This window comes from Lissotriton vulgaris, chromosome 11 (genome assembly GCF_964263255.1).
Source record: "Lissotriton vulgaris chromosome 11, aLisVul1.2, whole genome shotgun sequence".
NCBI lineage: Eukaryota > Metazoa > Chordata > Amphibia > Caudata > Salamandridae > Lissotriton > Lissotriton vulgaris.
In genome coordinates, this window is record NC_141699.1 from 1,074,660,628 (window position 1) to 1,074,676,016 (window position 15,389).

Sequence of the window (15,389 nt, forward strand, 5' to 3'; positions counted from 1 at the left end):
AGTAAAAAAGGTCTTTTGATTAAGGATGCTTTTTTAGTGCCTTGCGTCAGTTGCATAGTTCTCCATAGAGAAGTGTAATACAACTGACAATTTCTTGGAAGAATGTAACCCCAAAGTCTTCAACCCAGAGCTCTCAGCACTGGATTTGTTGCTTCTAAAAATTGTAGTTATATTGGCAAAGCCATGGCTCACGGAAGATGCTTCGAATTCCTATATTTAGCATATTGTATCAATCTCATTGTGAAGGATTTCCTCAAAAAAGAAGCAGTAGTCAACAACATACTGTTCCCCTCTCCCCAGATTTGCACTAATTTCAGTCATTCCTTCAAAGCCAGGAAGCAGTTGAGGATCATTCAATATGCCAACAGAATCCCTGTAAAAGCCATCACAAAGAAGGTAATAATACACTATAACCCACATCTTTATCCTTTTCAAATATCACTTTATTATAGTTATACTTATGTTAATAAACTATGACTCAATGCCTTAGGTTACTTAAAACGATGGATTTAGGCCCAGATCTCTGTACTGGGGTGAATCTATGACATTGTTCTGCATTCTGTCCATCAACTGTGGTTTTTGCATTTGTCACCCCGAGTGGGATGGGTATGCTCAGACGTGAGTCCCATGCTCTCCACACCACTGGATTCAAGCAAGCCGGGCTAAAGACGGCTGGAATGCCAGAAACCGCCCCTCGGAAGCTTGTTTCCGGTCCAGGGAAGGCATGGCTTGGCAGTTCGGGCTGGACTGTTCCCATGAGGCACAGGGTCAGACTGATTTGCATATGGCCATGTCTGAACTGGGGTGGTGTGGAGTGCCAAAAAACGATGGATTTAGGCCCAGATCTCTGTTCTGGGGTGAATGTATGACATTGTTCTGCATTCTGTCCATCAACTGTGGTTTTTGCATTTGACACCCGAGTGGGATGGGTATGCTCAGACGTGAGTCCCATGCTCTCCACACCACTGGATTCAAGCAAGACGGGCCGAAGACGTCTGGAATGCCCGAAACTGCTCCTCAGAAGCTTGTTTCCGGTCCAGGGAAGGCATGGCTTGGCAGTTCCGGCTGGACTGTTCCCATGAGACACAGGGTCAGACTGATTTGCATATGGCCATGTCTGAACTGGGGTGGTGTGGAGTGCCAAAAACGATGGATTTAGGCCCAGATCTCTGTACTGGGGTGAATGTATGACATTGTTCTGCATTCTGTCCATCAACTGTGGTCTTTGCATTTGTCACCCCGAGTGGGATGGGAATGCTCAGACGTGAGTTCCATGCTCTCCACACCACTGGATTCAAGCAAGACGGGCTGAAGACGGCTGGAATGCCAGAAACCGGTCCTTGGAAGCTTGTTTCCGGTCCAGGGAAGGCATGGCTTGGCAGTTCCGGCTGGACTGTTCCCATGAGGCACAGGGTCAGACTGATTTGTATATGGCCATGTCTGAACTGAGGTGGTGTGGAGTGCAAAAAAACGATGGATTTAGGCCCAGATCTCTGTACTTGGGTGAATGTATGACATTGTTCTGCATTCTGTCCATCAACTGTGGTTTTTGCATTAGGTTACTTAATGGCACGAGTTATAATTTTTTCAGATAAATATAACTATAAGTATAACTCTAACTTCTGAATTACTATGGTTTTGTATGGGTAAAAGGCAGCCGTGCTCCGTGCAGGTAACAGCGGTGGGGCCCAGTAACGGGGGATTTCGAGCAACGATGCAGAGGGAAATTAAAAAAATAAAAATTTCCTCGGCATTGTCCCTTAAAATCCCCCCTTGCCGGGCTCCACTGCTGTTACCTGCACAGATCGCAGCTGGTAAAAAGTCAGCGTTACTATAATGACTCTGTAACCTTTGGGTTTATCAGTGAATTTCAATGTATTTTTTTTGATGGGGCCAAAGTTTGCAGAGGATCTGCAGATAGTAAATTGCGGGGATAAAAAAAAGTGCAATTTTGGGGTTAAAAGGGCCCCTCAGAGACCCCTCTATGCGCTCTCTGGGGTCAGGATACCGGTATCCTGCCGCCTTCTATCTGTTTTACAGTGTATTTTCACTGCACCAAGCCAATGCAAGGAAACAAAATGGTAGCCACAACTTTTTTTTCAAACTGCGGCCAGACAATCAGGACTTTCCTTTCACCTCCAGATTTGCAGATGATTCATGGGTAGAGCCGCAAATTCTCCACATCCCCATATATACAAATGTATTTCCACCTTATTATCTCCCAAACCACTGTACGGATTTACACCAAATTTGGTGTAATTCCATACAGCTGTTCGGGCTGTAAGCTTCTTCAAAGGGCCTATGAGACTTAACATGGGGAAAATGTGTTTTAGGACCCCCCTTCTTTCCCAGCCGCCACTTAACAGATCACCCTGAAACTTTCCAGACTAAAGTACTGGGCTATTTTTTGGGGAAAATGTCATTGAGTTGTTCAAAAGATGTAGTTACCTGAAAATGACCTCCTCCTTTGGAAACTAGGTTGTAACTATAACTACCTTCTGGTGACTGCCAGTAGGTAATATATATTATATATCTGTTAGCAGTGGTTTCTGCAGTGTATTTATATTGAGTTTGTTTCTTCTGCAAAATTAATAACTGGGATAAGGAAGAAGGATAGGGAGGTAATAGCTTAAATACTTTCAAGCAATCTTCATTACTCTGAGTCCTGGTTTTCCTCATCTAACTCCTAAATCCTACCCTCCATGCATTGTTACCTTTTTGTGTGTCATAATTGGGTATTACAGGAAGTGATAAGGTTGGAGCAGAGATTTATGTGAATATCAAAGAAAAAAGAGTAAGGTCCATTACATGAGTCAGAAAGTCTTTCTTCAAAGCAATCATTTAACTTGTAAAGATGCCTGTCTTAAGGTGGTGAATCTCAAAATGTAGGAGCTAGTACAGGGAAGAACTGGAATCAAAGTAATGAAGACAATAAGTAAGTAATCAGCCTACTGTACATTATTGATAGAACGATGGAAACAATTTTAAGTTAAATAGGGTATTTGTAACTTTTGGCTTAAACAATTAAAAAAATAGTAAAGGTCTTAGATAACTTTTATGTTATGTGAATGAACTTGCATCTTTTGTTGATGTTCTAATTGTTGTTCAAAGCATATTTGTCTTAAATTTTAAATTAAACAAAAATATATAATTTCCTTTTGCAAATGTTTTCAGGTTTTTTTAAATACTCGGAAGACTGATATATAAACATTTGGGACTACATGTGGCATAGTTTTAAGTAGCTATAAATGTGTTTGTGTGAAATAAGATCACACTTGAAATGTTAGCACTTAAAATATTAAATAATGATTATAGCAGTTAAATAAACAACCCACCTTCTTTAAAAGCTATAAAGGTTTTTAGGTATTTTAATTTAAAAAGCGGTGAGCATGCAATAGAAAGATTAATTATTACTGAAAGACACCACTCTCAAATCTTTATTGTGTATATTTTCTATAGAAAATGTGTTTTTCCACGTAGCAAAAATTATCTATAATTATATTACATGTTCTGAGGTTGGACTTTGAAGCCAACTCTTCTATTAAAAGGACAATCAAAAAAAAATATTTGATAGAAATGATTGATCAATTACTTCTAATCACTGGCAAATCCTCTAGGAAATATAGCAATCCATCATATGTTATTCCTTTTCTGCTAATACTCAAGGAATCAACCATACTGATAAAAAGCAACCCTGCTCAATAAAATGTATAGGCAATGCCATTCTCCCCAAATAATGTGCAAAATCAACTTCATTTTGGCCTTCGTGCAAAACCGGCTTGCATTTTGACCTTACTGAGTCTCATCAATGAGGTGCAGCGTGTGTCCCTTGGACCAATGAGCGCAGAACCCACATATGACATGCTGCACTCCTACTTATGGAAACTGATTAAGACCACCAATCAGAGACAAATGGGTGATAAAGTCAATACTATGTGGCTACTTGAAAACCTTTACGGGTGGTAATGGGTGGTAATGCTACATATGGTGCAGAAGAGCATGCTGTAGAAAGAATCAAGGCTTACCTGCAGCGAATGGCATGAAGGCCTCATTTCTCACAAATTTCCCATCTGTGTCAAGGAAATGTCCTGGATTGAACTGATCCGGTGTCTCCCAATAGTCATGGTCATTTAGTAAAGAGTACAGATTACATGATATGTATGTGCCCTGAAAGGAAAACAATTAATACTTTGTTACAGTCACAAAAACAGCACCAACCTACAATCTAATTTATGGCAAAACACATAAAAAAAAGTAGAAAATATCAAATTTTTGATTACAGGCCTTATAAACTTTGTTTAAGAGTTTGAGTCTGGGTCCTTTCTTATTGATGATCATTGAACAAGGAAACAAACAAAACTGTGTCAGATGTTAGTAAAAAAAGACTTGGAAGGAATTGTGATAAAATACAAGCTGTACTGGGCTACTTCAGTTGAGGTAGTAAATAGAGATCAGGAGATTAAGCAATGCTGTTTGTATTTGAGGAGCAATGTCAGTGAACTCTGAGAGGATTCTTGTTCTCCTCCTAAATAGTGGGGTGATTTTGAACATAATATGCTGTAAATGTTTTGGGAAATTTGAATCTCCCATATATTCATAATGTTGCATTCATTGATCAAGTGGTGATTAGAAAAGCATTCATATCTTTAGGATTATTTATGAGCCCCTTTAAACGTGTGCACTTGTTATGAAGGATAACTACATCAGCTCTTATTTCTAATTCTGTATGATGGCACTTGTAAATTTATTGTAAAAAGAATAAATGATTGACACCCGATGACTGGGGCCTTGCACGACGGAGGTGTCCCCTACCGCTCTCACCCCCCCGCCGCTCGCCCCCCCCTCCCTCTTGCCTAACGGCCGCGGCGACGCCGCCTCCTCCATGGTTTTCGCCCCCACACGACCCACATAGGGTGCACCACACACAGCTAGGATCCTAGATGCACTACCACACACATGAATACTAGTCCAACAGTTATTGAAATGTTCTTCCCTCCCCCCTGTTTTCGGCTACCCAGTTGACTCTTTTGGTTGACACAGAGGCCGTTCATACTATGCTCTTGATAACGCCCGACCACCCTTCCTCGTCTGCATCTCACATAAAGCTGCTTAGATGCGCCCAGGACTAGGGAGCGGGCACCCAGCGACCCATACAACATCGGAGGGTATGACACTGCCTCTATCCCCTGCTACATTGACCAGGGAACTCCATTTCAAACAATGGCTGTCGACTTTTCTTTTTGAACACGCTAGTTCCTTGTTGCAGTGCTACGAACTGCGGGCACCGCACCATGAGTCATTTCCTGGCTCCGTCATTTATGAACTGATGCACTTCCACCAGCAACTGTTTGTTTTCACTCATGTGTAACTGATATGTCGACATGTACTATCTGCTGGGTTACTGTTTGTAGCAATAATTCGTTGTTCTGATACTGTATGAATAACTATTGGCTTATCTGTGAAACTAAATAAAGTTTGGGACCGTTGGTCTTAAAAAAAAAAAAAAAAGAATAAATGATTGACAGAATACAGATCAATGTCATACATTCACCTCATTCATCTGGGCCTAAATCCATTGGCTTTTGTTCCTCCCCATGCCATTCCAGTTTGAACCCAGCCTTACGTCAGTCTTGACCCTGCTCCCTATCGGAACAGTTCATCCCGAACTGCCAGGCCAGGTCCTCCCTGGCAATTTTTGGGCTGGACTGTTCCCAAGAGGAGCAGGGCTAAGACTGATTTGCCTATGGGTGGGTCTGACTGGGGATGGTGAAGTAAGCTAAAGAATGATGATGGACTCAACCCAGATCTGTGACAAGGGGTGCGTGTCTGAAAAATGTCAGTGCTCTGTCCATCATCCTTGTGTATTTACTCATGTGGTAATATTCTGCATGATTACATTCCTAAATGTCAACTTTCCTGAATATTAGGCACTAGTAAATCAAGCTATTTGCTCATGTAAGGAGGACTTGCATGCATAATGGACTTTTTGAATGGGCCCCATTGTGTCCAAACACACTCTCCATAAATGGTTGCAAAACACACTGTACTCAAGGGTGAGTTGAGCAATACAAAGGACTAGGCTGAGGTTGGAATTTGAATATGTAAATAAAATGTCTCAATCATGGTAAGGAGATTTGACAAATGCTGTGTAAATGGCTATTACATTGTAGGTCTTACATTAAAGAAGGAAGTCTCTGAGCAGGGCGTGAGTAAGATAGTTATAATAAACATGAATGTGTAAGGGTCTGTCAAAGTTTCATTCAAATATTGAGGTTATTATATAACCTTAGAGCCTGCCATAGTGGGCTCTACTGGCCATTAGAAGCCTGCTCCAGCGTTTAACAAAGGAGCGGGCATTACTAAGGCAGTAGAGCCCACTTCGGAGGACTCAAAGGCTATTAGAACATTCTGGCCCTAGAGGGAAGAATGTTCTAATTTATAAAACACATGCCTCTCAGAGCCCGAGGGGTCAGTGAGGACTTTTGTTCACAACAACAGCTGTGAACAAACTTTAGAATGTTGGAGCACCGGGCTTCTACCGGCCATTAGAAGTCCGAAGCACTCAATTGTTTTCAATGGAGCGCCCGACATTCCAATGTTCTGATAGATAGTATCACATTGATATTTGATATTGATATTTGATATTTCTTGAGCCTGACTACCCAAAGGTGACTTGGCGCTAAGGACCTTCAGCACTGACCAGAGGCATATAAGGGTTATAATGGAAGAGAAAACAGCCAAGACTTCAGCTATTTACGGAAACTAAGCAAATTGGACTGGCTTTTAATATGCAATGGAAAGGTGTTCCATAGCTGACAGGTGAAAAGACAAAGCTGCGGCCACCACAGGAAGCCTACTTTATCCTTGGAACAGACACTAGATATAAGAAGGCAGATCTTGGACTTCTCTGAGGATGGTTCCACTTAAATGTTTTACTAAGGTAGTCAGGAGCTACTTCATTGAGAGCTTCATGTGTCAGACAAAGTGCCTTGAAGGCAACTCTCTTCCTTACAGGAAGCTAGTGAAGCTCCACCAAGGCGTTTGTTACTGACTTGTGTTTGGGAAGTTTGTTAAGAAGGTGGGCATCTGCATTCTGTAGTGTCAGGAGATTTTCTTAATGCACCCTGCAAGGCACCTACATAGTGGGCGATACAGTAGTCTATCCATGACAAAACCAAGGCAATGACATCTGTTTCTTGCAGCTGAAAAGCAATGAAAATGCAGCACTTTCGGGATCTTAGAATCAAAAAACCTGAAGAGGTCAGTTTGTTCACCTGTTCCCTGAAAGACAGATCTGAGACAAAGACTACTCCGAGGTTCCATACCTTAGTGATAGGTTCACCGAGGGGACTAAGAGTCCAGAGCCACCATGATCCATTCCAAAAAGTAGTCTCCTTCCCGAAAATAAGAACCTCAGTTTGTCTCAATTTAAGTTGAGACAATTAGACGACATTCAGTGGACAATTTATCTCATACACTTGTTAAATCTGTCAGCAACTTCTTCTAGGTTGTTGGCAACGTAGATCACAATCTGTGTATCATCAGCATACGTAACTGTGGCAAACCCAAAGAAGTAAATCAACTCTGCCAAAGGACTTACCGATATGTTAAAAAGCATTGGGGTGAGTGTGGACCCCTGAGGGACGCCACAGGGAAGGGAGAAAGATCTAGAATTAAATTCACCCAGCAACACCATCTGCTCCCCGTCCATTGAAAAAGAAGAGAGAAGACCAATGTTGGACATACGATCTAGTAACATGAAAAGTCCAGAAGGAGCACTGCAGCTCTCCTTCCTGCATCTTTATTAGATCTAATCTCTTCTGAGATAGCTATCATTGCTATTGCTTTACTATGGCCTGCTCTAAAACTGTACTGTGCATTGTGTAGCAGGGAATTCTCTTCTAAATAGTCTGCCAAACATGTATTAAGATGTTTTTCACGTAACTTAGCTGCATACGGAAGCCGTGATATTGGGCAAAAATGATTCTTCTCTGTAGGATCCAATGAAGGTTTTTTAGTAGAGGCAATATGGATGCCTTCTTCCATTCTGATAGAAAGATGCCTGCTGTAGTGCCGATATTCTTCAAAATCATGAGAGCTGGGGCATGACTCACAGCCAGATTTTGTACTAGCTTAGGTGGGCAAGCATCCCGGGGGGCTCCTGACTTAATGTGCTTGATTAAAATTATCACTTGATCAGCAGTTAAAAGGGAGAAATTACATAGTTCTGATCTTTTCTAGTCAGTGAACAAGGTTTCTGCACTCAAATCAGATGACCCACCTGTTCATCTCTGCTATCTAATGTCCCCACTTCTCAGCTTTGATCTGTTGTGTTGTACATGTGATCAGGCGCCAGGACGCCCCTTCGCTGGGGCAGCTGTTGCGCCTAATAAATGTTATTAACATAACATAACATAACAGGTGTACAGATAACCGAACTCCTTGTATACTGACTCCACTTTGTTTTTAAAAAAGTCACCTAGTTTATCACAGAACGCCTGGGAGGGGGAAAGATGGAAGGAAGACTATATTTTAAAAGAGACTGAACTACTTTTATAAATTATTCTGAGGAATTTGAGGCAAATGTAATTTTCTCTGACAAAAATTAGTCAACATAAGTTTTTTATATTCACAGATTGCATCTCTATATCTTCTTTTGCCTATCTCATTGTAATTCAGTCTCCAGGATTTCTCTATTCTATGGCATATTTGTGTCATAGATCTAAGGGCAGAAGAGAACTGGGGGGCGGATGGCTTTTGTCTAAACAATCTATTTTTTTTTATCCGGACATGTTTGTGGACTACCTTACTTAGCGAATCATGATATCGTGTAGCCGCTTTGTTGATCCCCACTGGAACCAGGAAAATGGTCACCCAGGCCCTTGTCACCAGCTGTCTGGACTACGGGAACACCCTCTACGCTGGGACCACCGCCAAACTACAGAAAAGACTCCAGCGCATCCAGAACGCCTCAGCACGATTCGTCTTGGACATCCCCCGACACAGCCACATCTCTGATCACCTGAGGGACCTGCACTGGCTCCCCGTCAGCAAAAGGATCACGAACAGACTCCTCACCCACGCAAATAAGGCTCTCCACGTCTTGGGCCCCGAATACCTCAACAACCGCCTCGCGTTCTACACGCCAACCCGCCAGCTCCACTCTGCCAGCCTCGCCCTTGCCACCGTCCGACGTATCCGCAGAACCACCACCGGAGGAAGATCCTTCACCTACCTGGCGGCCAAGACCTGGAACACCCTCCCCACCCACCTACGACTCACCCAGGACCATCTCTCCTTCAGGAAGCAACTCAAGACCTGGCTTTTCGAGCAGTAGCAGCCCCCTCCCAGCGTCTTGAGACCCTAGCTGGTGAGTAGCGCGCTTTACAAATACTCTTGATTGATTGATTGATTGATAAGACTCGCCAAATTCAAAGAGATCATATTTGTTTTTACCTAATCATCTAACATTGATCTGAAAACAGCATAACAAGTTTGCTGCATGCACTGAGCACTGTTGTGATCCTAATGTTTGATTAATGCCTTTGAGACAGGTGGTAAAATTGCAAAAATTGCAGGCACAAAAATGTAGGTTAATCTCAGTATCTCAATAGTAACACCTAGTAAGATTACCTGAGGTGTTAAGATTGAGCAACTGCTCCTTTGAGAAAGAAAGAAAAAGACCAGAAGTCCCAGCACATGGTGTATTACGCTCACTGACAGGCGCAGATAGGCTTGCCTTTGGCGTGCCAGCTGCGTGGCCGCACTCCCATAGATGTTTAAAAACTATCCTCCTTGGAAGACTAGAGCATGGCTCGCTAGACAGTGGTGTTGCTCCCTCTAAGTGGCAAGTTAGGATGCCCTTCAACAGTAAACAAAGTGCCTAGTGAAATAAAATGCCTGGTATCACAATTTTTTTTTAGCCTCCACAGAATTTAAAAAAAAAGTCAAGCAAAATTAATTTTGTGTCAAAAATAGTATAGTTACAAAAATATTGAATAACAGACTATTGGACAAAATGATATCATTTTGATATATATATATATATATATATATATATATATATATATATATATATATATATATATATATATATATATATATATATATATATATATATATATATATATATAGCGTTTTCAACAATATTGATGTAGCTAAAAAAGTTTACATGAGTACAGTTGTGATTAATTAGACATTTGGAATTATTAGCACACCTTTTCTTTACTATAGCTTGCAATTTTAAATGTGTAATATTTCTTTTTAGTTAGTTAGTAATTTATAATTTTGTAGCTGGGTTTGGGTAGGTAGGGGGAAATCCTGGGAAGTTATTTGAAATGTATATTTTAATGAACGTTTTATATGAATTACATGATACTTGGTCTATAAATCTTGTATTTGATACGTAAAATTTTTTGAATTATTTATTAATTGATAAGTGTATTTCATACATAAAAAAAGTTAATTTTATGTTATATTTAGTATTTGTCTTGTCTTATTTAAGTAATATGTTAATTATTGTTTTATTTATATTTTAATTTCATATTTGGGTGTTTTTTGTTAGTACGGAGCCAACAGACCTTTACATTTTTTTTTGTTCAATTATTTATTTATGTTTTTTTTTATTTATATAATACATATACTTAATGTTCAATTTTTTTATTGATTGTATTATTTCACATGTTTTTTTTAATTATAAGAAGTTGGAATAGTATATGTAACCCTCCTGAAGACCAACACTTTCCCTAATTTTGCTTACAGTGGATTTGGAATAGTAAATATAACCTCTCCGAAGTCCAACACTTTCTTTACTGTTGCTGAGATTAGACTCACGCTTTAGGAATTTGAGTGGAGGGTGTAATGTCATCTGTCACCCTGACCAACAAAGTAAAGAACCCGAAGACCTGAATAACCCCTTGAGTCACAAATGTGCTTTCGGTACTGTAGCCTCCACCACTTCTGTTTACAAAAAGCTAGTGATTCTTATATGTAAGTATACTTTTTTGGAAAAACGAATTTCTATACCTTAGCTGGAAAATATTAGAGTATTTGAGATTTAGTAGCCTAATATGCCTTTTTTCAAGGAAGGAGGGAATGAGGGTAGAGAGAGAGTGAAAGAGCGAGAGAGAGAGAGCGATAGACAGATCATTTCTGTTCCCATTTGACTTCTAAAGACTAACTCTGTGTTTGTACACAGTAGACTGCACATCTATAGCTCAATTAATGTTCTGCCCTTGTTTCCTTTTGCTTCCCAGGAGAACACAAGGCTCTGCTGAAAAGGGGGTGCACCTAAATGTATCAGGCTTAGTGGATACAGGGTAATACCTCCCAAACAGTCTACAGGGTGACTAGTGATTGGTGGCAGCTCAGTATTAAGGCAGAGATACAGGTTTTTTTATCCTCAGGGACAATTTTACTCTCACACCCACGCCACCTCCTCCCCCTAAAAAATTCAATTTTTTTCACTACCCCCTGAATTCCCGTGGGAGTAGTTTGAGGTTGACAAATATTGGACAAAGTAATTCAGCACAAAATAGTGCTACCTCTTCTTCTCCCCTTGTTGTGGAGTATTTGCATTTAGGAAACAGATAACCCAGTGATCCACAAACAGGTCTAGAAATCTTCTTTTAAACAATATCTCTATTAAGAACCATTTGGTTGCTGGTAAAACTCAAAGTCCCTCATCTTCTCCGTTTAAACTGTGAATTCACACACATAACCCAAGTACTGAGTGTCTAAAATAATCAAAGTGCTCACCATGGATTGTTCCCAGAACCCACACACTGTCCCTTCATCTAGGGAAAATATCACACAGAGTTAAAAAGAAAGGAGTACAAATAAAGAGAGGTGCAGAAGCAAAGGGAGCAAGAGTGTAAGCGAGAGAGAAAAGGCATGGAAGCCAGGGAAAGAAGGAGAAAGGGAGAGAGAGAGAATGAGAGGGAACAAAAGAGAGTAACCTAGCAATTCCTCTCAGTATTTTCGCTATCCTATAGTATGGTTTGATATATTTACCCTGCAGTAACATGAATACAGGCATATTCAATTTCATCAAATCAGTTCTACAGAGCTCAGATCACCAACTGTGATTTGTAAAGAGAGTTTATTTTGGGTTCTTCTGCTAATGTGCTGTCTACACTGTCTGCTACTCAGCCCTGCCAAGAGCCATATATTTCAGAATATAATTACAAATTTAAAAAATGTTACCACATGTCCAGTCATTGGCGGCCTATATTTTTCTCTGGATAACTTCAGACAATGGTTGGGAGGGCATGACTCCGAAGGATTAAGTACTCTGTAGTGGAGGCTGAAAACAGTGACCATTTTTCACAGGGCCAATCAGTGGATCAGTAAGGTGACCTGAATATGTACAATCTGTTTCTAGGGCACCTGTGCAGAGTGCATAGAGGGATGGTTAACCCTTCAGGTAATCCATTTCAATGATGCAGTACTCGTTTACATTTCACATTTTACTTCATCTTGCATTCCCTGATAGTGTATGCTTTATCCAGATGTCATGTTTCTGTATCTTTCCCATGTTGCACATTACTCTTTTATAGTATGCTGTGATCTGAGTCACCTCTAGGTGTTTGAGTAGGCTCAGGTTATGGGTGGACGTGCAAGAAGGGGCCCAATCAAAGCTCTGGAGGTGATGGCTGAAGGCAATGAGATTTTCTCACAGCGCCAGTAAGGTGTTCAGGATTTTTGTTCACCCAACCCTGTGCATCTTTGTAGATGGCACAGAGTGATAATCACGTATGTGCCAATTGTATTCCCCATTTTATATGAAAGTGTGTAAAGGAGGTACACAGCTGTTCAAATACTGAGTACCAAGCAAAAAGAATGTATTGTGTTTACAGGTGAGGACAGAGAAAGAATAGATGGGTGTGTGCTAAGTGGGCAATAGAAAGTAGATGCAACACAGAGGGAAAAGCAGTGATGAAAAGGAAGGAGATGACGTATGAGACATGTTGATGGAAGAATTCAAAAAGATGTATGGAGAAAAAAGCCGTAAGTCATTAACTATTGTGAATTTGTGGCAAAGTGGTAAGCAGAGGAGTGACTGAGACATTTTGAAGATGAATATTTCGTCTATTGACCTCACTGTCCAATATTTTAGGAATTGAAGCATGTATGTTCATTGTTGTGTTCAATATTTATGACACCTCTGGGTGCAATATAAAAAGACTCACAGAGAGGCATCCAAAAGCTGGTCACTCTTTGATTCAAAGTGCCACACATTTGGCAGTAGAATGTCACTCATTCGCATACTGAAACCATAGAGAAGCCACACATAATCCAATCTGAAAACTTGGCAGCTTGGGCTACTGAGGTGAGTGGCTGTCAACCTACTACATTTCTTAAGTCAATACCACTTTATTCGATTAATTAAAATCATACAAAGTACACATAAACATACAATTTCTTTTTTAAATCATCATTAACAATCTATTTACAATTTTATCAAAAAGCATAATTTAAAAACGTGAGGTAGATAGAAGAAACAGTAGAAGTGATCATGAGCACTGAATATCCATACCAACACCATTATTTATACATCTTAAGTTCTTTGCACGTATAGCAGCAACCAGAAAACTAGCCATATTAAAAATTACCCAGGGAGTATCAAGCATCTGTAGGTATAATAAAGCAGGCCTCACCTGGGCAATCCCCAGACTTCTTAACAGGAGTTTCAGGAATTTTGACCTGCTCTCGTTATAAAATTCGCAAAAGAAGGTAAAGTGCATTGTATCCTGTATGGACATATTATCACATTTGCAAAGTGCCGTATCCTCAGGCTTACTCCGCCCATCAAACACTCCCAAGGCAAAATGAATTAAATTAAACCTAAATTTTGTCAATAAAATTCGGTGGAAAGGCCTTGTAACTATCTGTAGATACGGCTCTATCGCTGGTGTCTTGGTCAGTAAATTATGGGCTCTGACAAGGGGTTTTTTAAGCTCATGTTCCTCCCTCTCCATGGCTTTACGGGCCATAAAATTTTCCCTCACCCAGCCAATGTCCCCTTTGACAATAGATGCCGGGTTTTCAAAAAGTTCAGGTCGGCCTAGTTGTCTCAGCTCATGGCTCACGTAGGATAACCACTGGATATCCTTAGCTTTATCTAGTTTGAGACAATCTTTCATTATCAAATGATTTAGGTGTAAATCAGAATTAATCCAAACTTTCAACCAACAGATAAGGGGGGCCACACTCAATATTGTTCCCATAAAATGAGGTCTCATGCAGGTGCTACCTCACCTGATGGTGGAAGTTGTCTATGTCGCACCACATCTTACAACCACGGTGTTTCTATCCCTAGCCATGCTCAATCACTGCGGGAAAGGGGTGCAGCGGCACTGTAGGGCCCTAACCCTTCAGGTGCCCATTCAGCTCAAGCCAATGAATATGTGTGAGATATGAGAGCCTCTCATCACTTTCTGCAGTGGGGACCTCATTTTGTGTTATGCCAGTACTGCAGAGATAGTGTTATCTACTACCCCCCACTACTGGTGTGCCGGGACCTGGCTTGTAATAGGATGTCTGCAGTTGGTGCTAGCCTGAACCACGATATTGGTGTTTCTGTACCTTTTCAAAGGTGAATCCCTTCAGCGAGGTCTGCTTCATAGCCTGTCGAAAAAGGATCCCTCCGTTGCCATATCGTAGGACCTCATGCACCACGGCATTGGTGTATGGAAGTCTCTCCCGGTCCTCGTAATGGATCACATGCGACTCTCCCAGGACTGTATCCAGTTCCTTCTGAACTTTTTCTGAGGAAAGAAATGTACAGGTTGATTGAACGAAAACAACATTTTGTTTTTGAGTTTCTGACTAGCTGGAATTGTGTTGCTTTATTGTTTGCTGTCTTTTTGGATCATGGAAATAAAGACTTTCTAGCTCTGCAGCAAGTACGATTCCATCTTAGGGCCCCATTCACAAAGGTAAACGTACACTTTTGTGTAAGCTTAGGATTGCGATTGTTTGCTATTCTCAGAAGCATTTTACTAGTAGTATCTTTACAACTGCAGTATCCGGCACATAAAATTAAAAGATAAGTGTTTACCCTAGTCATAAATATAATCATCTGAGCTAGCACTGAGCTAGCTTTATTCATCTGAGCTAGCACTGAGCTAGAGTGTCATGTGTGCTTTTCCCCACTTCCATTTTTCTTTCGTCTGCTGTAGTGCTTGTGAGATATGATCGATTGCCAGACCTTCCAATTTGTGAAAGCTACATAAAGTAATCTTTTCGGAAAGTTATTTTGAAGTACACAAGTACTACTTCTGGAGTACTCCTTTAAATGGTCATGCATGGTTTTGTGAGTTAGCCCAGATACATCTAACCTATGAGTAAAATGGGATTATTCAGGTAACATTCACATACAATTAGTA

At 40.7% G+C, this 15,389-nt stretch overlaps 1 protein-coding gene across 1 annotated transcript in view; it reads right to left on the reverse strand.

Annotated features, from left to right (window-relative positions):
- The window catches only part of LOC147684137 (cytochrome P450 2J2-like), a 99,310-nt gene that overhangs the window by 3,659 nt on the left and 80,262 nt on the right, over positions 1 to 15,389 (reverse strand). The window contains exons 7-8 of the mRNA XM_086944528.1: positions 14,587 to 14,768; positions 4,026 to 4,167 (exon numbers count right to left, since the gene is read on the reverse strand). Coding sequence (XP_086800654.1) covers positions 4,026 to 4,167; positions 14,587 to 14,768 — 324 coding nt within the window. The remainder of the gene's footprint in view (positions 1 to 4,025; positions 4,168 to 14,586; positions 14,769 to 15,389) is intronic.